This window comes from Aythya fuligula, chromosome 2, assembly GCF_009819795.1.
Source record: "Aythya fuligula isolate bAytFul2 chromosome 2, bAytFul2.pri, whole genome shotgun sequence".
NCBI lineage: Eukaryota > Metazoa > Chordata > Aves > Anseriformes > Anatidae > Aythya > Aythya fuligula.
In genome coordinates this window covers 17,642,047-17,665,683 of record NC_045560.1, presented here as the reverse complement: position 1 = coordinate 17,665,683, position 23,637 = coordinate 17,642,047, and the positions used below count along the sequence as shown (strand labels likewise).

At 40.8% G+C, this 23,637-nt stretch overlaps 1 protein-coding gene across 3 annotated transcripts; it reads left to right on the top strand.

Moving 5' to 3' along the window:
* The first annotated feature begins 95 nt into the window (after positions 1-95).
* PDSS1 (decaprenyl diphosphate synthase subunit 1) lies at positions 96-22,578 on the top strand. Of its 3 annotated transcripts, none has more exons than XM_032182020.1 (11): positions 96-236; positions 1,796-1,860; positions 2,770-2,893; positions 3,247-3,377; positions 10,446-10,587; positions 11,376-11,487; positions 11,576-11,685; positions 18,285-18,365; positions 18,541-18,654; positions 21,306-21,386; positions 22,134-22,578. In XM_032182020.1, exons 1-11 carry the CDS (start codon positions 96-98, stop codon positions 22,272-22,274), a joined length of 1,242 nt encoding a protein of 413 aa, XP_032037911.1. In that variant the 3' UTR covers positions 22,275-22,578. The 3 variants fall into 3 exon arrangements, with proteins under 3 accessions (XP_032037911.1, XP_032037912.1, XP_032037913.1); XM_032182021.1 differs by lacking the exon at positions 96-236 and adding an exon at positions 859-1,494; XM_032182022.1 differs by lacking the exons at positions 96-236; positions 1,796-1,860; positions 2,770-2,893; positions 3,247-3,377 and adding an exon at positions 8,878-8,946.
* The last annotated feature ends 1,059 nt before the right edge of the window (positions 22,579-23,637 follow it).

The window sequence follows — 23,637 nt, the reverse complement described above, 5'->3', positions numbered from 1 at the left end:
CCTGCCGGAGGGTGGCGGCGGAGTCGAGGTTTCCGCCTCCGGGTCGCGGCTGGGGCCGGGAAGGCGGCGCCGGTGCGGCGGGGCTGGGGGACGCCATGGCCTTGCGCTGGGGGGGGTGGTGGTGGCGGTGGAGGTGCGGAGCCTCCGCCCGCCGGGCGCCGCCACCGCTGCCGCCGCCTCACGGCTCCGTGCCGGGACCCGGCTCCCGGTCCTCGCCGCCGGTCCTCGGGGGGGCGGTGAGTGCCGGGGGGGCGCCTGGAGGTCACCGGCAATGAATGGGGTTGGGGGTGCGGGGAGCAGCGGGGCGGCAGGGCTGAGGTGGGGCTGGGCGGCAGGGGGATGGGGGGAGGCTCGGAGCGGGGTCCCGTGGGGATGGGGGGGCTGCGGGTGCAAGGTGAAGTGAGGGATTTGGGGTTGTTGCAGCCGGGGGTGCTGCTGTGGTGAGGGACATCGCGGGTGCTTCTCGAAATGGGAGCCCAGAAGGAGATTTATGTTGATAGGGAGTGTAATTAGCGGTGTGGGTTGCGGTCAGGGCCGGCTCCTTCAGTGCCTTGCCCCAAGGCTGCGTTGCACCCAGCCTCATTGCTGGCCAGGCCCTGGCAGCCCGAGGCAGCGGAGTAACGGGGAGAGTCCGGCTGTGACCTCTAAAGAGGAAACACTCGGCCGCTTTTTGACAGAAAATGGGAGATACGGGGGAGCAGGCTTGCAGAGGTCTCAGCCATGGGACTGATACACTTCCCTTTTTGGGATACGGGAGTCAGACACCAGTGAATTGCGAGTCCTTGATACATTAGGGCTCGTTGCTTTCCTCCTCATCTGCTTCCTTCCTTCCTGCTCTGCTTGCCTGGCTCTTTTTTTTTGTCCCATACATTTGAAGGATAGAAGGGTGCCCTGGGGTGTGTGTGGTACTCTTGTTCCTCTCCCTGTGCGCAAGGAGAGACAGCTGAAGAGGGGCTATGGAGGTGTGAGGAGCATGCTGAGGGCACTCTTCTCCACCTTCAGGTCTTTCCACGTGTTTCTAAACAGGCTTTAGGAGAGAGAGGCGGTTCAGTGGATGTGTAGATTGCAATGATTTCAAGGGTGGGTCAGCCTTACTGGGCCCCTGAGTCAGCGTGCACACAAAGCAGCAGGGCTGGGCAAGTCTTGGCAGCATTGCCAGGAGCACAAAAAGAAGTGTTCCCTTCTCACCTTGTCCCTGTTGCAACCATGTACCTGGGACCAAGCCTTCTGCCAGGGTCCTGGTCTCCATCTCCAGGGAAAGATCATTGGAGAGATTGTTGGCTTTGGAGGTTAAGTTCTTGACATCTAACAGGGAAGAAGATATGCAGGTGTAAATTATAATAAGAAGTGAGCCAAGTTATAATTGCTGCAGGGGAAGAAAAAAGGATACGTTCTGTTAGTGTAGTAGTTTGCAGAAAGCTTTTGCCCTTTGCTCTGTGACTGGTGTTATCTAGATTTATCTGCAAGGCGGGAAATGTTTGAAAGCCACCTTCCGTGAGTACAAAAGCAACATTTTATTAGAGCTGTTCCTTGGAAGTGAACTGATACACTTTGCTGAAAGGGGTGAAAGTTCACCGTGTTAGAACAGAAGAGTCGGTGTAAGTCAGAAGTTAACGTGCACATTGGCAGTCACGCCTCACGTGATACAGAAGGAGATTATGAGACTGCCTTTGCTGCTGAGTTGTTAAAAGGGAGAAGTGGAGCAATGTCGATGAAGAGTCATACTTTTGTAATCAAGATTTTCATCAGTTTAAAATTCTGTGTTTTAAATTAACCCTGTTTTTATTTTGTGCAGATGTGTCACTTTGCACAAAGAAGCTCAGTGTTGTCATTTCCAAAAATATGTAATATATTTTGGCGGTAAGTTGGAGATTCCTGTTGTGCGATGGGTAAAGACACAGTTACTGGGTGAAGTGTGTAGTTACAGATGTGAGCTGTAAGCTTAGACTGAAAATAAGGTTATTTGCTACAGTACGTCATTGCATAATTCATTGTAGACCACTGTTACAGTGTGGAGCTGGAATCTAAGTCCTCCATTCTGGAGAGCAGCAGGCAAAGCAAGAGTACTGCAGGGGAACCGATAAAGCTCACTTTGAAAAAGGAGATATAATAAGAGGTATAAACTTCAACTCCAGGAAATATATAAAAGGCCTAAGCCTAATGCACCTTGATTTATACAGGTAGAATTTTGACCTTTTATTGCTGATCATGGAATGGTTATATTTCCTGGAAGTATTGATTTTAATTTATAATGTAGATAGGGCCATCTAATATAGCTGGGTGTGTAAAGGGGAATTTTCAAATCCAAACCAGGAATATTTTTCTAGGAGGGCCCAGAAGAAGAAAGAAAGCAAAAAAAAAAATAATAAAAATTGTGTTACTGGAAGATGAAGGCTTCATCTAAAAATGTATACTATATTGACAAGGGTATATTCAAAAAGGAATACATTGAGAGCAGTGTAGTTTGTTTCCCAAAAGACTTCTGTAATCAGTCAAGTGCAAGAGTGAGCATGGGGTTTGGTTGATACGTTTTCTAAATGCTGTGCTTTGTCAGCTCCTAAAAGTCTATGTTCATCAATATGTAGCTTTGCAGTTCTTGTTTATTAGCTGGCTAAAATCAGTATTTTCATGTCATGTGTTTATTTTTTTGGCTAAATTTTGAAAGAGGGGAAAGGAGAAGGATGAAGATGCTCTTTGAAACATTTTTGTCTGGGGAATCGAGGAAAGTTTACTTTTAACGATGTTACTCTTTTGAAAAACACTCACCAGGTTTCATCATACAAGTACATCCCAAATGTGCAGCTGCAGTAAGACAGTTAGTGATGAAAAATACCAAGACCCTTTTCAACTTGGTAGAAAAGACTTGAAGAATCTCTATGAAGATATTAAAAAGGTAAGGGATTTTAGTGCCTGTCCTGGGACATTGTAATGATTTTGACTTTAATTGCAACCCTTGTTTTGGAGGATAGTTATTGAAGGTATAGCCTTCATGCTTATGAATAGCTGTCTGAATCCTAAGTGAAGATAAAAAGAGCATTTCTACACATCTTGTAGAACCAGAACACAATTTTTGTTTTATCCTGATTTACACTGCTGGAATACATCAATCGTGTTTCAGGTTACAATAAAAGTAATTTTGAAAAAAACTTCAGCTTACATTAGGTGGAATGAATACTGTGCATACTGCTTACACTAACAGATTGGCTTTGTGACTTTTATGCTGATATATTCTTTTCCTTCTTTTAGGAATTACTTGTATCTACAGCAGAACTTAGGGAAATGTGTGAATATTACTTTGATGGGAAAGGAAAGGCCTTTCGACCAATGATTGTGGTGCTAATGGCAAGAGCTTGCAACATTCACCATAGTAATTCCAGGTGAGTCTGTTGCTTTTAGGTACATGGACATGTATCATACTGGAAGTTAGTCATTCCTGTGTTCCCCACAAATATGTCTAGTAACCTTATGAAAATAAAAAGTTCCTTGGTAAAACACAAATTTAAATTCCATTTTGAAGCTGCATTTTTGTACTTAGCAGTGTGAAAAGAACTACTGGTTTCATTACGAGTACTGTAAAATGTGTAAAATTGTTGGCCATACTGCAGTTGGAACTGGTAAATGATGTTGCCAAATTCTGGTATTTGTAAGAGGTTTAGCCAACTCTAGCTTCTTACATAAATGCTTTATTAGAACTTGTATTAATCCTGGAAACTGTATAAACTTAACTAAAACTATTTCTCAGTTGTAACCATTCCCGTAGCTGTAACATTCTTTGAACAGGTAAGAACTTTGCTGCAAGAAGAGACTTTCATAACGTTTCTGTAATTACACAGAAAAGCCATGAAGCAGGTGGTATAATTATATTCAAAGCTGTGAGACATTCTGAGGTTTCACCCCCTCACCCCAGGAGCAAATTTCTATGCCTTCATGTAAGATTCTAAGCTTAGAGGTGCTGTAGTCCTCACATTCTTCAAGTTACTTGTCTCTTGAAGGCAGTTTTAATAGAGTAGAACATCATATTGCCCCTGTATCTCTATCATCCCTTGCTCTGGCTGATTGCAAATGCTTCTTTCCACATGTTCCTATCAGTTATGCTTGCATTTTGAAGGAAGATGTTGGCTGGAGTGCTTTCCACATTCCGATTATGTTTCCAGTCTTCCCTCCATATAGAATTTCAAATATGAAATTTTTGGTTCCTTGCCAGAAGTGTTTCTAGACTTCTTTATTAGTTAATGTATCAGTCTTAAGGGATTTCCCAACCATTGCACCATTTTTCCTTAGTGCCTTGCTGAACTTTATTTCTATACCTCAGAGCACAGCATGTATTTTGTGGCTTGATGTGGCAGAAAGCCCTGTATACCAGCAACATCTTATTTTTTTCTCTTTCTATGTGAATATAATTTCTAAGAAGAAAGAAAAACCTAGTTGGCAGTGTATTGTCCTGTGTGTGCCAGTTCATCTTGTTCTAGGAGAACATTGTCAAGAATTAATGAACTTCACTCCAGCCTAATTCAGTTACCCACACAGTACCACTCTTTGTCATCGTGTTAGAGGTAACCACAGGAACAGTATTTGTGAAAGTCCTCGGGGATGTCCTTTGTCACGGCACTGATTGGCTTAATATTTTTATAACTGATCTTGGGATGAGTGTGGTGATGGCACTTTGCAGTGACAGAATTATTCTTGATGACTGGACATCTGTGGTGGAATGAAAGGTAGAGCAATAAAACAAAATTTTCTGCTTGAGCTTGGAGGCTCATGAGTGCCCATTAGGGCATAACCCCAATGAGATTTACAGCCATCTTCTCTGTGAAAAACCTTAAAGTGATCCTTGCAGGTATCGTGCATCAATCATAGAATATCTGGTTCAGCTAAGGAAGTACCAATACCATTGTATTGAGCTTTGTGAAATCGTCAGTATCCATGATTCTCCTGCTCAAAGGAAGATAACTGCAGCTAGCTTCAGGAGTGGACTGCAAGGATAATCAGGGAGAATGAAGGGCTTGTGATCCACAAATGTATCAGGAATGGGAGAGCGAGAGATTTAAGACTGCATTGGGTTTGTGTGGCAAGAGTTCAGTAGCAGGGGGCTGCAGGGGTGGTCAGCAGCTGCCCACCCCAGAGCCCACCCACGTCAGAGCCAGCTCCAAAAGGCACCCACCGCTGGCCAGAGCCAAGCCAGGGAGCAACGCCCCCTTTTTCTTTAGGAGGGGGTCTGAGAGAGTGGTTGTGGTAGAGTTTAGCAGCCCATCAGGGTAAAAGAACCACAAAGATAATGTACAATGTTGGTAAGAGAGTAAATATAAATTCAGGGTAGAAATTTAGGAGACTTCTAGCAACGGAGCAGTGATGTTTTAGAAGATCCTTCTAGTCAGAATAATGAAAAATATAGTTTTATCTCATTCTAATGTGTAGCATGAGATGCTTATGAACAAAGTTACGTAAGTGCACATGCAATACCAAGAAGCCCAGAATTGATGTAAAGAATTGTACACCACATGTGAGCAGTGAATCAAAGGGAAGAAGTAGCCACAGAAAGAACTGAATTTGCCTTTATTTTCTCAAAGCATATTTGCTGCCTTTTGACATGCAGATGCTCATGGAGGTATTACTGTCCATGCATTATGCTGAATTGAAACAGCCAGGACCAGTTTTGAGACCCGACCCATGCTGGTGAGGAAGTCTGATCTCAGAGTTTGAGTGTTGCATAGGACTAAGGCAAATAGCCAACCCTCAGCACAAACACTCCGATTTACAGATACCCATGTCATTTGACAGCTTTTGTACATCTGTTGCAGTTTTTGTCAGCACCTCCAAACTATGGTTGGTGTTTGAAAGTCTCCTCATTAATTTGAGTGTTCCTTGTACAAGGACAGACTGAGTCATCATCTGTCACGGGTTTTTTTTTAGAATGAAATTCTGAGGGGGGAGAACAGAGATGTTTTAACAAAAGAAGATAATGAAATCCCAGGGTATTTACCTTCCTTTTTGCTTCGTGACACTTTTCTCAAAGTCTGTAATGGCAATTGAAATTCACATATGTTTATGCAAGTCTTCAATAGTCTGCTTTTGGTTCATGCATGATGACCAGTGCCTTTTTAGGATTGGGTAGGCCACGCCAAAGAATATACTGTCTTATTTTGCATACCTGCTTCCTGAGGATCCATGAAGTTTCATACGTATTTTTTTCTCTTTGCTTTCGAGTTTCTTGAAGCAGGCTGTGTGTTAATGCCTGATTTATATACACGTATACCTCCAGTTCACACGGATCGTAGTCTCATTATTGTTGCTTCTTAAAGGATTGTGGTTTCCAGGTGACAAATTGTTCTTCCAACTTTTTACTGTTCATGAGGGAAAATGTACATGTAGAGAAGAAAACTGCGTATTTGTCACTCTGCTACTCTGCTGTAGACCTAAGGGGGGAAGAAAACAGCCCTTCTTCCCATTCTGCCTCTCCTGATGGTTTTTATTATTATTGTGGGCTTTCTTTTTTTGAGATGGTTTCCCCTCTTTGAACTTGTCGCTTCCCTTAAAGCATTTTATCATTCTTTTGCTCAGTTTATATTGATTCTTCTCTCAGTCTTGTTTTACTTCGGTTCCCACACATGTACTCAAATACACTGGCCAGAACATCTGTAGACTTGTGGGGTGAGCAATTTCCTGTGCTGTTCATCCCTAGCATTTTTATTTTTTATTTTTTTTTAATTCTGCCTTTGGGGCTTGTGTTACTGCTGTTGAATTTCTGCCTCATTGTACTGCCCTTCTCAACTGTTGCAGAATTTGCTGGGTCCAGCATGCTTTTGCATGTTCTTTTGTCTGCTTTTGTGTGTGATTTTGTTTGTTTTTGTTTTGTTTTCCTTTGTGTGCAATACTAGCAGAAAAGGTAATATTCTTCCTTGTTTGGTTGTTAAAATAACGGGGCATAACTTTGTAAGGGTGTAGGTCCCGATCTTTTGAGGCAGTCTGCAGACTTTTCCCAGAGCCCCTTGGAATATAAGAATAGCTGAGACTTCTTAAGACAATGGAGGGGGATACCCAGGAATCTGCTTCCAGATTGGGTGGCTCAATCCCTTGTGTTTAGATTTGATAAAGGCAGCTGTTTAGAATAGCTGTCTTCGTAGAGTAAGGTCACTTAGTTGTATTCATTATAAGGAAAATGCCAGTTGCATAAGGACATAAAGAATCTGAAATATTATCAAAAAGTGTCCAAAGCATTCAAATTGTTCTGTGCTGGTATGACTTTTTTTTTTCCCCTTGAAGATCCAAGTGCCAAAAGTCCATCCCTGCCTGAGTCCTTATGCCCCTTGTGCAATGTGTTTTGTTTAACAACTTAACAATTTATCTTTGTGTGAGAGTGAGAATTGTTGTAAAGAGATCATGCAAGCCCTCAATTTCACACATCCTCTGTCATTTCTTCACACAACGCCCTGTGTGCAGAATTTCACAGAATTAGCCTGACTGGGTCTCTATTTCTGTTACGGGTATATTCTCCAGAGGTGTTTGTAAATGGGAGTTTTTATGTCTCTTGTTTTGGTTTTGGAAATAGAGACAAACAAAGAGAAGGTCAAAGAAGTACAAAGACATCTCAGTAGAGAAAATAGTGAGCACAAAAGATTTAGGGAGGGAAATAAGGGAAATAAATCATCAGAATGGTGAGATAAGTACTTAAATGTAATGACCTAGCTAAACTAGAGAATATTTCCTAATCCATGACAACCTGCCAGCAACCTTAGCCCTCTTTTATGTCCTTCCTCCAAACCACAGTTGTCAGATGCCTGTACTGTACGTTGTATTTCAGCTGTTCTGTAATTTGCTCCTGGTTAATACATCACTTCTCTACGCTTCCCTTAGTTTGCAGTGCCCTTCTGTGTCTCAGACCATGTTTCTGAACTGTTCATTCCTTTCAGCCACATGGACTTAACACCAAGAATGCACTCTGAGGAGTGTGGTCATACCACAAATTTTGCAAGCTGTTTTGCAGGTTTCCTGTCTTTTAACTGGCAACGTTTGCTTACTGACAAGCTCATTGCAAAGCTCTTGGTTGTGTCTGTAAATATTGTTTTGTGTTCTTTTGGAGGAAAAAGGTTGGGTTGGTTGGTTGGTTCTCCTGTAAGATCAGTCTTGGTCTTGTTCAGTGCATTTGAAACAAGTTTTGTTACAGCAAAGACCCTGGGATATGCTGTGTCTATAAAAGCTTATAAAATCAAGCAGGGGGTCCTCGTGAAAAATCAAACTTGTCAAGGACTTAAACATGCAGTATACTCTTTTTTAAAAAGACAAAGTAACAGTTACATAGAATATTTTTGTAAATATATATCATCTTGGGGTGTCTTTATGCTGAGAATGACCTAAAAATGGCATAATTTCCCTTAATGATCTTGTGGTGATCCAGTTATCTATTGACTTGAGTTACTGCTGCTACTTTTTGCTCTTGTTTTTCAGGCGAAGCAGAATGAAAAGTGGCAGGGAATGAAAAGGATCCTGTTTGTGTGTTTTCCCTAAAATAGGCATGCTCTGATTCAGAATTTTTCTCACAAGATGTTTGTAGAAAACTCTTGCAAACTTTCTTGCCAGAGATGGGAAGAACTTTGCTGGAGACTTTCCAGGAAGAGTAACATTTAAAAAAAAAGTTCAGGTTAAATTACCCCATTTGATATAACGTCCCAGCAGCCAGACACATGAACTGTGAGCTCTCCTATGCCATTTTTGGTCATTGTCACAGATGAACTGCACTGCGAAACAGAACTTCTCAAAACCTGCTTTTGAGAAGTCTGTCCTTGTGCTGCCTTCATACTACTGAAAGATTTTGGTGTGTCTGTGAGTGTTGCCATTTACTGCTACTTCCCAGCAGGAAGTCCAGTCTGCTGACATAATTAATGAAAAAGGGAGTCCCCAAAAGGAGACCAGTGCATGAAAGAGGCTGGAGACCTTTACAGTTGTTTGAAGGTAAGTTCTCCTACTTAGTAACAACAGGTTGTTTTTCTGAAAACTACTTACACTGAACTAGCATTTGACTAAATTACTAGTCCACAGTAAAACTTACCTTCAAACAGCCAGGAAGGTTTCCAGCTCTTATTCTCGTGTTTTTCAAAAGCCACATTTTCACAGCCTGTGAGCCACACATCCTGCTATTGTTCAGGATGTAGAACTCCCACTGACAGCAATGCATACTTCTGCATAGAGGTAGGTGTCAGAACACTGTGTTATGTCAGCAGACTGCAAGATGTTCTTTCATTTTGTGATTAATCACTAGATTTTAATAGACCAGGCAATGCAAGGTTTTAAATTTCATTCAGCTGAGCTGAAATAATTATCTTCTGCTTTCTCTGAGTTCTTTTTCTCAGTTCTTTTTCCTCTCTGATGGAGAATAGCATGATTTGCTGTGTTACCTGTACACCAGAAGTAAGGTATCTATATGTCAAAAGTAATCTTATTTTATTTTTATTTCATTTTATTTTTTTTCCCTCATCCATATGGGTTGGTTACAGCTATAAGGCAGGGCTGACTGGGTTAGACATTTCTGGGATCCTGCATGCAACTCTTGATGAAAACAGGTAGAAAAAGATACTAGAATGAGGCAGTTGCAATAGGGTATTAGGGTAGATGGTCTTTTTTTCTGAGCTAGGATGACTTTTTTTTTATTATTCATTTTGCCAGCCTGGATCCCTAGATAATTGGTTTTATGTTCTTCCCTTACCTTTTTTTTGGTCTGGTTTAAAAAATAATGTAGGTGTGAACTAGTGAGGGTTGAATCATCAGTGTTAGATCTTCCCAAAGGCTGAATTTCATTAAGTGTTAGGTAGTTAGTGTTTACAGCCCTAAAGTGATTGCAGTATAATTCCAGTTAATTCCTTGGGCTTTTGAGGAACCTCTGAAGTCTTAAGATAATCAGATAAGGTAAAGGATAAGACCTATGAGTTATGTTTTCAAATGTTGAATACAGGTTTTCTTTGTCTGCTGACTTCTCCAGCTTGCTGGTTAGTAGAGTTAGCAAGGTTTGGGGAGTTTGTGACACTGCATCTTATAAGTAGAGCAGCACAGAGGTAAGGAAAACTTCAAACTCCTGTACAAAACTACTTTTCTCTCCCCTTTTCTAGATTTCTCTCTGCTTGGAATGAAGCATCCTTAATGCTGTGCTATTTATTGCAGTCTGGATTTAGAGGGATTAGAGTTAGTAACTCAGGAGTTTCACAGTACTAATAACGCAGCAAGGCAGAAATAGGCCTAATAAAGATGGAAATGTCCCACGGAGCTCACTGTACTAACATGATCTTACTTCTCTCTTGTCTTGCTAATTTCAGGTTTAAAAGATGGGGTTCAGACCATGGAAAAGCTGCAAGAGCTGTTTTCAGTGAAACACTGTTTGGTTTTCACAGAGATTTCTTCTGGTGTTCTGCAACACAAAATGTATTTAATTAATGACAGTTCTTGTTTTTTTATTTTAGGGAGGTGCAAGCCAGCCAACGCTCTGTGGCCATAATTGCAGAGATGATCCACACAGCTAGCCTAGTACATGATGATGTTATCGATGATGCAAATTCTCGTCGAGGCAAAATGACAGTCAACCAAATCTGGGGAGAGAGGAAGGTGAGTTTTTCGTCACGTGCAAGGCTTGCCATCGAGTTCTGGAAAAGCAGAAATACCTAGGGAGGGTTTGTCATGTTACTCTGCTGGGGCACAGTTTTACTATGCTTAGGGGATATTCTTGGGATATTGGGATAGTCTTGGGATATTCCAGAAGAAGTTTGAAGCAGTGCTTGTGGACTGTAGGTAAAACAAATGGATGTCTTCTTACTGAACTTTGGAAGCATTCGAGAAGGTATAATTGCAGTGTGATCCTTAATGCTTTCAGCTTCCCCATGTGGTGCTGCTGGAATGCTTTGTTCTTGTACCTCATCCAGAACGCAGTAGGTTAGCCTGTTTCAGTAATAAATGCAAAAAGGTTTTAATTCAGCATGAGGATTTTTTGAGAGAGGCATTTCTTTATGGAGAGTCTTAATGAGCAAATGCAAGGAAACAAGTAAATTGCTGGTACGTCAGAACTTACCGAGGCAATTTAAAGGTGATGTGACAGAACAGTCAAGTGGAAAGGCAATGTTTTAAAGTTCACAGGCAAACAGATTCCAATATTGCACAAAGGGAGGACACTGCTCATATGGAAAAGTCTAAACAGCACTATAAGAGAGGGATTCAGAAATGGTGCCAATTTTAATATTCAACCATCTTGTTTTCTCTCTATTACAGTGAGGAATTTATACTTTATATAGGAAAATGATGTGATGTGAGTAGACCTGCCAAATAAAGGAAATGGTATTGTCTTTACTAACACTTACAGGAAAAGACTTAAAAGGTATATTTTTCTGTTTTGTTCGTAGGCTGTTCTAGCTGGTGATTTCATCCTGTCAGCTGCTTCCCTAGCTTTAGCACGAATTGGAAACACTACTATCATCTCTGTTCTAACTCAGGTGATTGAAGATCTGGTGCGTGGTAAGGTCTTTTTCTATTTTTATCCTAAGACTTGTTTGCCAAAGCAGTAAACCCACAAATAAAAACTCCTATCTGTGCACATTTTTAGGTGAATTCCTCCAGCTGGGTTCCAAGGAAAATGAGAACGAGAGATTTGCTCACTACCTCGAGAAGACTTTTAAGAAGACTGCGAGTCTTATAGCAAACAGTTGTAAAGCAGTATGTACGTCTGTCTCTTCTAACGTTAACATACCATACTGTAAGCTTCACAGCTAAACTCCTAATTATTTCTGCTTCCTCTGGAGGCCCTCCAAAGTAAACCCTTTAATTGGTGTTCTGCCAGAATGGGTTTGAGATTGTGAATTTCATCTCAATTCAGCTGTGTAGCCTCCAATATTGGTTTTCATTTTTTCCTGTTTTATATTTATAAAGAGATTTATTGTTCTCTTCACTTGCATCAGAACAAGGTTCACAACAGTAACCTCAAATTTATGAAATTCTGCAAGTTTGAGATAGTGGTTTTTAATGTCAGTTGAGAATTCTGAAGCCTGTAATTTGATTTTAAGACATCTTTGATGTCTGGTCCCACTTACTGGTGTAGAATGGGACCTTAAATGATAACAGTAGGAGGAAACAACTGCTTGCATATATTCTGCTTTACATTCTCAAACAACAGAAGTATGTGCTTCTTGGTTCGTCTGATGTGTTTGTTTTGTTGTTTGTTTGTTTGTTTGTTTGTTTTTTAAGATCTTGCTATACCTAACCCTACCTGTCATTCAGTTATGGTAATTCATTACAGAAAGATCTCATTCTAGACAATGTCCTTATTAAAAAAACTTCAGTCATAGTGCAGAAAATAGAGAAGATAGACAACAGGCTTATCCAAAAAGTTGTAACATCTAATTTTTCTTTTCATTTTCCTGAAGGAGGTATAGATGGTGTATGCCACAGCAAGAGGGGATTTCTAAGGGAATTAGATTAAAAACATATGCTAGTGCTCATCTTCATCCTTTGTTCTCAGAAAACTGGTAGTTTTATACAATAAAGAGCAAGTGTGCATTGCTTTTATTAAGAGGACTCATGCAGAGTGAAAGACAAACTGTTGGGATGCTATCTTGTGTATAAAGATATCTCTATATATCTTCCATTATATAAATTCTTCCAGCTGGAGGAGAGAGCTTAAATATTCTGTATTGCTGATATTAATGGCAGTATGGCCCAGGCAAGAATTTCCCTTTGCAATTCTTCTTTTATATTAGTGGGTAGTTGGAGTAGTAAGGAGTAGTAAGTGATTTTTTTTTTCCTTTTCATAACTCACAGAAGAGTTAAGGACTTAAGCAGTTACCTCCACATTGTAGCTGTGATGCTCATGAATAGGAAGGATGTGTGTTTGGCTGCTGTTCTTCAAGTAGTTGTTCGGAGTTGTTCCAGTGCTGAATTTTTGGGATTTCATATGCAGTAGAATTTGTGTTAGAAATTAAAGCAAGGGAGAAGCCTGTCCTTAAAGCAAAACCATGCTCACTGCCCACAGTATCAACGATGTGTCTCCTCATGTATCAGCATATCTCCTTCAGTTTCATGGATCGGGGAACTCTACTGATACTTTTATCAGTGAAAAGTTTGTTTTTGTGGTTTGGATTCTTTGTTTGTTTGTTTTCCTTTTTCCCTCATTTCGATGTTCTTGACTACTTGAGGAGAAGGATGAAATCAGAAGGGAATTCTGTTCTCAGTAGTGAAGATGATCGGTAGGATCATCAGTTCTTGCTCGAAAGGAAAATCAGCTGGAGAATAAAGAGTATTCACATCTGATTGTCAGGCACAAAGCTAAGGGGAGAGATCACTGGTTTACAGAACATCAGTTGTAACCAGGCCGGTGTGCCATTAGGTGCAGTTCAGTTCCTGTTAATGACTGGAGAAGATGTTGTTTTCAGTGCCTAAATGAGATACAAGTATTCACTAAAATAAAAATGTGAAAGTAGATCAGGAGGCATCTTAGAACTCTACGCTGAAAAGGGGGAGTAGAGTGTTCCTCATAAAATGTCTGAACAAGGCAATAGCTTCTCTATCAACACTAGTAGGTATGTTCACTGCATTCGATATCTTCTGTATCTCCAAAGCATGACTGCATTTGAATCAAAAGTCCCTTAAGATAGTAATTATTTTTCTTTAATGGACAGAACAGTCTCTTGAAGATATTAGTCATCCCAGACCACAGTTTATTTCTAGAATAGTTTTAAATTGGAGAATGTCACCAAAGTTGCAGTGAAAGTAATACAGTGCAAAAGTAGATGGTGGCAGATGGCCTGGAGGGTCACTGAAGCCTTAGTTACTTATTTATGAAAGGCCTTATTTCAAAGAACCATTGCAGGTGACGTTGGTTCAAGACTTAAGAAACAATAAAGCTGAAGTGGAATTTCCGTCTGTCATCAGTCAAGCTGGAGATAGCAAAATAAGCTTAGCAGGTTCTCTTTCTGTCTTTTTTTAATCTTACTGTAATGTGAATTCCTAACCCCGGGAAAGCTATTTAGAATTTGCATAACATGCTCTCAGAAGAGGGATTAATCATGCTTGTTTTGAGATCTGTGTAAAGTTGCATTAGAGATTCTTGATTTCCCTGATAGGGAGAGAGCACACAGCCTCTGTGAGCAAGACGAGGCTGGAGATGGAAGGTCTGCCTTAGGGACTGAAGAAAAAGAATAGCCTGCAGCTCTGGATCAGCCTGTGAGCTTAACAAGTTCATGGTTTCACATGTGCACAGAGCTCCACCTGAGAAAAACATAGCAGGGTATGGAACTGCTGTGACTTCTGAAATACTAGAAGCTGGAACAGCACCACCAAAATTGATCTGTGCCCCACCCTCAAACTAGGCATGCAGACTACAATGAAGGCCGATGACAGATGTAGGCTAGCAGTATCAGTGGCATCAGAGGGTCAGGCAATAGCTTTCCTTTCTTCGTACATAATACAGTAGTTCCTCTGGTGCTGTTTCTTCTTCATAATCTGCTTACTGTGGAAAAGATTCCCACAAATGGATTACAGATACTCAGGCAGGTAACCTTCACTTCTGTAAAAGTTCAATTCTTCATAAGCAAGCACCTGGCTAGCATGTTATGACAATACATGAGTTAAATAAAATAGGAATTACTTGAGAACAGGTAAAATGTATGAAAATGCAAACTCTGGACAAGAGAGTTGTCTGCTGTGTGGGCAGGCTGCTGCTGGGCAGATATCTTCCTCTCTCAGGGAGGCCTTCATAACCCCCCTCCCAAGAGTAGTTACAAAAAAGGGTTTGAGGAGGCTGGAGGATAAGGTAGCAGCAAGGGCTAAGCACATACGGGGCGGCATCACCAGCAGCACAGCTCGTGTGTCAGGGGCTGTGGGTTTTCTATCCAGCATGTGAGACCTCACTGGCAGTGGTGTGCCCAAGGCTGGTTCCCTCATACAAGGCAAACATTCGTTTTGTTGACCGAGTTCAGTGAAGGGCCAACCATGATGGTAGGTGGCTGGAGCACACAACGGTGCAAGAGCTGGCTTTAGTCTGGAGTAGAGAAAGCAAAGGGGGAATCCTCCTGCTGCCTCCAGCTGTGTAATGAGAAGGTGTAGGAGAAGATGGAGGTGCATAGTGAAAGGAGTAGTTACATGAAAGAATTAAATTTACTATTAAGAAAAACTTCTCCATGAGGTTGGTCGTACACTGAACCATGTTGCCCATACAGGGTGTGGGGTCTTCATCCTTGGAGATGTTCAGAACTCAACAGGACGCAGCCCTGAGCAGCCTGTTCTGACTGTGCAGTAAGCTTTGAGCAGCTGACTTGACCAAATAACCTTCAGAGGCCCCTTTCAACCCAAACTATTCTGTGATGCCACTGGATAGAGGACAGTGCCATCTGGAACCAGTGCTGGATGAGCCACAACTGAGACAGCAGGATCCTGACTGCTTCTGGAGAGGGGCATGGAAGAGAAAGGCTGGAGAGCAGGCAAAGGGGAAGATTTCAGAGCCTCTTCCTTTCCAAGATAGCCAGCAGCCTTGGAGAGGGAAGGGAGTTTGACAGCAAACATCTCCTGTACTATTTATACAAGCATATTCCTGCCCAACAGTGGGATTTTCTTTTGGGTCTACAAGTCATTGGTGTGCAAATGCTTTAAACACCAGCTGCTGAATTCTCCCATGTATCCAGAGCTGATGGAGGATATTTTATGGATGTGAAAAATCAGTAGAGAGGCATGATTAGTTTATAGGCTCCTGTGTAACATAAAAGATCAGAAACTATTATTATTTTATTTATTTTTTTAGTTTTAAAAAGCGTGTTTGGAATAATACTAAGCAGATTGGCTTGCTTTCCTGAATTTAAAGAACCTTTCTAAAGAATTCATTCCACTTAGTATTAGGGTTTTCTCATCAGGATTTACTAGAGGCATAGCTGGATTCTGGCAAGATTAAATTTGTAATCAACCAGTCATACCTTGGGAACTATAGGATGCTCTCAGAGGGTGAGCTTTATCAGTTAAGCACATACAATTTATTTATATTGTTACACTGCTCTTTATGTGTAAATGCATGCTATTATCCCAGCATGGCTTCAGTTTCCATTCCATTGCTGCAGAGCGGCAGGCTGACTGGGACGAGCCTGCCTGCATCCCAGTCAGTGGCCATGTGGGGGCAATAATCCACAAGAGCAATTTCAGAAATTGGTTCCTGAAGGATCTCCTTGGTAGACGAGCCCCAGTCATGTTGCAGGTTTATGATGTGGCCGCGGTAAGAGAGTAGCTCACTTGAGGAGCGATAGGTGTATAAATCTGCTGGATTTGTTTGATTTTGTTGGTTCTTAGGAATGCTCATAGCTTGAAAAGGAGTTATGATGCTCTTCTTTCAAAGATGCAAGAATTCATTTTTACATCGATAAATTTTGTTCGTGTAAAGATGTTCTATAACCCATGCTTGTGTTTTTTAAATGTACATATACTGTAATTATATAGGTAATGACACTGTCCCCAGAAAACTGCCTCCCTACAGGGGTAGCTCTGCTCTGACCTTTCAGGTTAAACAAGAAAGCTCTGCTCTGTACATGGCATTTCCCTTCTCCATCTACCAAGTTGTCCTCGCTCTGACCTTTTGCCATCAACCACGATCTTGTCATTTAGAAACTGTCCTACTGAATTCCGTGTTTTAATTCTTCCCATTAAATGCAGCGATAGGTGAAGGTTTCATTGGAACAGGGTAGGTGCGCTCACCCTGCCTTGCTGACCTTTATTGGTATTACAGAAGCAACCAAAAGTGTGCTGGGCGTTGTGCAGCAGCAGATGCTGTTAGCTCTTTGGGGCAAATACTGCTATTTAAGAGACAAGCATCAAAAGGAGGATAGAAGGGCAGGATATTCTATTTGGATAGTCATTAGTAACTTGTATTTAAACACCTTATATTTGAAGTTCATTGTTTTAATGGCCTTCAGGATTTCATATGAACAGACAAACCTAGCATCGTTTCCCTGTCATGCTGCCCTCCTAAAATTGGGAAATGCAAGATGTTAATGACTGAGGGATCCAGATTCCTGGGTTTTAACTGTTACCCATTGATAAAGGTTATGATAGGAAGTTTTCTGGTGCTTAGTTACAAAATGCACTGATGCCTGAAGTAATCTCTAATCTTATTGCAAATTGCATCATATTAGGGTATATCCTTCAGAATCTAACTCTGTATTTAAATCTTTGTATTCACCTTCAAAGCTACTCTTGGGCTTGCTTTTAGGTTGTTTGCTTTTTTTGCTTTTTTTATTTTTAGTGATCCTACCTTACATACTCTTTTTAAAGATGATTTTTATGTACTTATTTTTATGTTGCATGGCTCTCCTAGCATGTATTTTTAGTCTGACATTAAATAAAATGTACCCTCGCTCCTTCCGCTAGTCACAGTAGACTTGGATGGATTTCTGTCCCCTATTCCTGATTGCTTTATTGAAGGCTGAAATAAAACTGAGTCTTTAAATGTAACCAACCTCCTTTTGCAAAGTGTATAATCAATATGTAAGTGCAAAAGTGTAAGTGCCCTTACTTTAGGGCAAGATATTAATTCTCTGATCTTACTCAGCATCCTTTATTTTAGCTTTGTGGAGTTTATTCAGCAAAATCTTGTCTCTCAAGTAGTCAATTCCTGTATCTGTACTCAAAATGTTCAGTTTAGTGATACTTCTGTCTAGCTTGGTGTGCTTTTTTCATTCGCTATCTATTTTTCTTTGCCACTAATTATCCCTTGATACTTCTGTCTGAAAACTTATCAGTTGTCTTCCCAAGCAATTCAGCTTTAGACAGTTAACATCACCTTAAACATAATTTTCCTTATCTCAACTCCCTCCTGTATTGGGTGCATCACTTCCAATTTTGTGGATCTTCTATGAGGCATGTAATGTCCATTTATCTCTTATCTGACCTCTAATTATCCCCTAGCTGATTCAGATACGTAATAAATTTAATTTCTCTTGTCTCCGGACTGTATATGACTACTAGCCTGCACATGCAGTGCATTTGTATTCCTTCCCTCCATCCTTGCATTGTAATTTCCAGCTGATTAATATTTAATAATGCTAATATCTTTCCAGAGTTGCATATATTTCTCATACTGCGCTGCTGTTCAGCCTTGTTTTCCAATGAGCCTGGCTATTTGTTGTGTATCCAAGAGATAAGCAGGAATGTGTGCCTGACTCAGCTTTTAATCCTTTCCCAGATTCCTGCTGCCTGTGCTTGCAGCGTTGCACCTCTGGTCAGAGACTAGAAGGGGATGCTAACTAAAGCTCTCTATTAATTTGTTTTGTTTTTCTTTTCAGGTTTCAATTCTAGGCTGCCCTGATCCCAAAGTTCATGAGATTGCATACCAGTACGGAAAAAATGTTGGCATAGCTTTTCAGGTAGTGCTTTTATTCAACTAAAAGGAATCTAAACTCTTCCCCAGCTGCCTTAGAAGTCAAAGTGGGTTGTCTTCATTCTTTCTATAAATTTTAACAAGGATTATTCTGTATCTAGTTTTAAGAAAACAAAAAAGAACCCTGCCTTAAATTAACCTGTATGTTTATCTTCTTCCAGCTAATAGACGACGTGCTGGATTTTACATCATGTGCTGACCATCTAGGCAAACCAGCGGCAGCGGATCTCAAGCTTGGATTAGCCACAGGCCCTGTCTTGTTTGCTTGTCGGCAGGTAAGTCAAAAGGGACACATCTCTCCCAAACCAAAAGCCACATGCTGCTCCTGACACCACATAGAGGTCTAGCTTGAACACATCAAGCCTGCAGTATGGGCATATGTGAAAAATCAGTGCGTTCAGGATCAGCTGGATGTAGAATGCACACACGTGTTTTTTCAGATTGATGAGCACCTTCTTCCACAACCCCTCCTACCATTAGGCCCTTTTATCAAGAGAAGCATTAATCTTTTGCTGCCCCAAATGCCAGCCTTTGCAAAAATTCAGAGATTCTGCGTGTTTTCTGCAGGTTATTCCTAAGTGGCTGCTTGCTCATGTTCTTTCCGGAGACATGTTCTCAGTAGGCTCTCACTTTTGCCAAGCTCTAGGATTTGTATCCATTTTGGGGCCAAGTCTTAACCAGTTAAAAATATGGAAAGCTTTCCCTTCTTTACAGTTGTGCTACCAGAGGTAAATATAACAGTAGTTTGGATAAGAGAAAGGAGTATCATAAATAAGCTTAAAAAATGGTCATGATTTTTAGTGGCTTGAGAATGATTTGGAGGAGTGCAAAGTAAACAGAAGTGCTAGCAGCACCGACAGAAACATTCAAGCTTCTACTAAACCTTAAAAGGGAAAGTTTAATGCACCTTGCTCAAGCCTCCGGTTCACCTGAGGAAAGAAGGTTTGGGACTTACAAAGCCATCCTTCTAAACTTCATGATATGAAAACTGGCACACCTTGTTCAAGTGAGGGCTCTAGTCTGTTCTCTCATTGGAATTGCTCAGTGCTTGAGATGGGAAAAGTTCAAAATCATTAAAAACAACAACAAAAATTTTATAACAGAAAGAGCCCAGGGGGAGGCTGGAATATATGCATGTTTGTTTCCTCTTCCTTTGGGCACTTACAGGGACACATATCTCACAAAAGAAAGTGAAGATTATCAGCCACTTAAGAATGCAGACTGATGTATGCTGAGAACAGCCTCCTCCAAGTTCTGAGTTCCTCCCCACAGGCTAGTCTGGGGGGGTTTGTTAACTTGTTCTTGAATCATTATTTCAGAATTTGTTGATGCACAGCAGGACGTTGTTAGTCATCAACAACTGGAGTTGTCTAAAGGAACAGTGAGAGCCAGGTACTGAAAGAGGATGCATTTTAAGATACCTGAAGGGAGATAGGAGGACACAGCACAAAGACTGAACAGGGTTTGGCAGAGAAAAGGTGACACTAATTGTCTTGTGAATGTTGAATATTCCATTTTTGGTTAATTAGAACTATTATTCATGTATTTGGGTTGGTTGTTTGTCTCTGACTTGGAACAACCCCCTATTCGTTTAGTTAGTTTGATAAGATAATTAATAATATGGAAATGCAACAAAAACATCAATTTTATTTTAAAAATCTTACTTGAACTTCATAGGTCACTTTTAAATACTTTTAGTCATTTGTATTTGATAGATAAGAAGTGGAAGCTTCCCATTCAATCTTTCATTGAAAGGTAACTTGATCATCTTGCATTAAATGTAAGACTTCTTAGCTGAACACTTCCTGCCATTTTCAAGGAACTGGAAGAACAGCACTACAGACTTAAATCATATATAAACAAAGCAGAAGTGCTAAAAAAAATCTGGAGCTTCAACAAATGCTTATCTGTGTTGCTACTAAAAGATGTTTCATCTATTTTTATCTGAGAATAAAAAGTCCTGAGCCAAGGACTTGAAGATGGTCCAAAATGTAATTGTTAGTTATAGTCTGTCTTATGTCTCAGAATTAATATTACTGCTATCCTACATACCCTTTAACTTATCTGGTAATCCCCATATTTTCTTCCTGACAACCATACTTAAGTTTTTAATGTTGTCTGGATCTTAAATGATAGCCTTTTCTTCTTGTCCTCTACCCTTCCTCTAAAAGACATCTTTTTTTGCATTGAAATATTGAGTGGCCTTTAACCAAAATTGTTTAGCTTGACATAAGGCCTCTTTGCTTTGTATTTTAAGCTCATTCACATTATAAAAAAAATCCTGATTGTTTTTTAAGAATTATACTACTGCATGCTAATTCGAAAGTTACTCTTTAACTAGTACAGCTGAAGAATGAGGGTTTATAGTTATTATTAGCATTGCTATCAAATGCTTACATACTACCCTTTAAATCTGTACAACTGTTAAAAATAGCTTTTCATTACAGGTTTGGGTATTTTTATATTCTTTGGAGCTTAAATGTAAAACATGCAAGCATGTACCTCATGTATCATTGTAAATATGAATAATATGAGCATCACAATTAACTTGTCATTACACAGGAAAAAAGCTAGAATCTAAAGAAAGCCAGGTATGAGTCACCAGTAAACTTTTAAACCTATCTTCTAAGATGACTACCTCTGACTAATAGAGAAATGTCACAACAAAGAGGAATGTTGCATGTTTGTTCGCCAACAAGAAGTTTGTAGATCTGTGGTTTCAGGCCCAAAGGTGTGTGTGCAGGGAAAGCAGATCATTGTTTATGAGCGTACTGCAATGTAACTGTGTTTACTGGTATCTGTAGTAACAACAACAGCAGGGAAAGGAGGCTCTACCTCAGTTTCTTTTTCACCTCAGCATAGCCAGCAGCTACATGGAGAACAACTCATAAGCAGTACAAAAAAAAACTTCTCACTTTGTGCTTAGTTTCCAGAAATGAATGCAATGATAATGAGACGATTCAGTAAACCAGGAGATGTTGAACGTGCTCGGAAATACGTGTTGCAGGTAGGACTGGTACCAACTACTTCATTCCCAAAGTGCTGTTCCCACTGAAGTCAGTATGAAATTCAGTGCCTCTGAAGTAAAATGGCAGGGTTGCATTTTTCACATATACATTAAGTAACAAGCTGTGTGCAATACCAAGTTAGTACTCTACAATTGCCTTACTGGCAGTGGTTTAAAAGTTACTGGTTACTGGATTTAATAGCTTTTTCCCCCTCAAATAGCATAAAATCTCCATAATAAAAACAAAAAGCTCATGCATAAACTCAGTTCCTTCAGTTGAAGAGTTCCTGCGTCCAACAACTGATGAAAGCAGCAACTAATTCTTGCAACTGAAGCACGCACTCCAGTTTTAATTGACTCTGATGTGAAAAGAGTGAATAATTGTCTGTGCAGAATTAGTACATATTTAGTCAGCATAGCATGTTTGTGAATTTTTTTTGTATGCCTCTATTTTGGGTAGAATGGGGAGGGGTTGATCAATTAGTTTCTAGTCCTACTGAATCATATCTTAGTAATAGCAGTGTTGTTTTATAAATATAATTAAGCTTAGCATGGGAGAGTTTTAGTATTTCAGAGCTTTGGGGAAGAGATGTAGGATTCAGCAGGTATAAAATGAATCCTCTTCTGCTTCAGAATATAGGTAGATGTTCAGGGTACTTACTGACTTTAAAACTGCCCGCTGTACCTGTAAGAGGCAAAAGGGGGCCGATCAGTTACCCGTTCTGTTTAACTGTCTTCCTACATAAGAGTGATGGTGTGCAGCAAACAACCTACCTCGCCCAGCGCTACTGCCATGAAGCTACAAGAGAGATCAGCAAGCTGCGACCATCCCCTGAAAGAGAAGCCCTCATCCAACTGACAGAAATGGTACTCATGCGAGACAAGTGAGAGAACTCCTTCCACTCGTTCTGGCAGCTACTTACCAGACTGTGCCTAAATTTACTTCAAAAGTTACCTGCTTCCAACACAGGCTACCAAAAATTATTTTTTTAAGAAGCTTTTTTTTTGGGGGGGGAAGTTCTACTTTTTTTTCTAAAAATATAAAATTAAAGTGTTTTATTGTAGGAAACCATACAGATTGTGCTGTACAAGTTTTAGTGGGGGGGCTATTAATTGTGGGGTTGGGAAAGATGTTTACATGTTGATGCACGGAGGCCACAAATGAGAATAAATATAAATCAGTGTATGGAAACTGAAGTTGTTCCAAATTTCATTCATTCACAATAAATAGAACATGCATGTGACTAGCTGCTACAAATAGGTGGTTTGAATGCTTTCCTGGCTGTTAGATTTCCAGGTACTTCTGTAGTTTATATATGTGAAAGGTTTAGAATAACAAATTATATGTAGACATTAATAGGTTATATATATTTCATGAGACTCCCTGCCTGGAGTACTGTGTTCAGCTCTGGGGCCTGCAGCACAAGAAGGACATGGATGTACTAAAATGAGTTAGGAGGATGGCCATGAGGATGATCAAGGGACTGGAGCACCTCTCCTACATGGACAGGCTGAGGGCATTGGGGTTGTTCAGCCTGGAGAAGAGACAGCGCCAGAGAGACCTTACAGCGGCCTGCCAGTACCTAAAGGGGGCCTACAGGAAAGCTGGGGAGGGACTCTGTGTCAGGGAGGGTGTAGTGATGGGAATGGCTTTAAACGAAAGGAGGGGAGATTTATATCAGATGTTAGGAAGAAATTCCTCACTCAGAGGAGGGTGAGGCCCTGGCCCAGACTGCCCAGAGAAGCTGTGACTGCCCCATCCCTGGAGGTGTTCAAGGCCAGGCTGGATGAGGCCTAGTGGGAGGTGTCCCTGCCCATGGCAGGGGGTTGGAATTTGATGCTATTTAAGGTCCCTTCCAACCCAACCCCCTCTATGATTCTATTCTATGATACAAAGGTACGTTGTCGGTTGTTACTTGCCAGTAGTTAATAAAAGGCTTGGTATTTCTAACTCACTCCAAAATGAATGAGTCAACGGCCAGTCAAAGCTTCAACTCCATCATCTCCCATCACGCACCTATGGAGTCTATTCAGTCCCCTCCCCCTACAAGACTGCTTTGAAGTCCCAGACACATTCCTATGGCAGTAATTAACCGGTACTACCGCATTCCTTTTCCAGGTTATTTCAGCCAAAGAATTTGTAGACCAGAGAAGTCTCACCTCTAACCACCTCTGCTCGTTAGCCCTTAATGCAAACAGCTAAGTGCCTTGCTCCATTCCCTGTTAAAGAAAGCCACATCCTGTTGTGGTT

Bases quoted from the DNA above. Each gene is read 5' to 3' on its own strand.
- PDSS1 (XM_032182020.1), top strand. From the start codon at position 96: ATGGCCTTGCGCTGGGGGGGGTGGTGGTGGCGGTGGAGGTGCGGAGCC. The intron at 10,588-11,375 runs GTGAGTTTTTCG...TTTTGTTCGTAG, and splicing joins AAATCTGGGGAGAGAGGAAG to GCTGTTCTAGCTGGTGATTT. The intron at 21,387-22,133 runs GTAGGACTGGTA...TTCCTACATAAG, and splicing joins CTCGGAAATACGTGTTGCAG to AGTGATGGTGTGCAGCAAAC.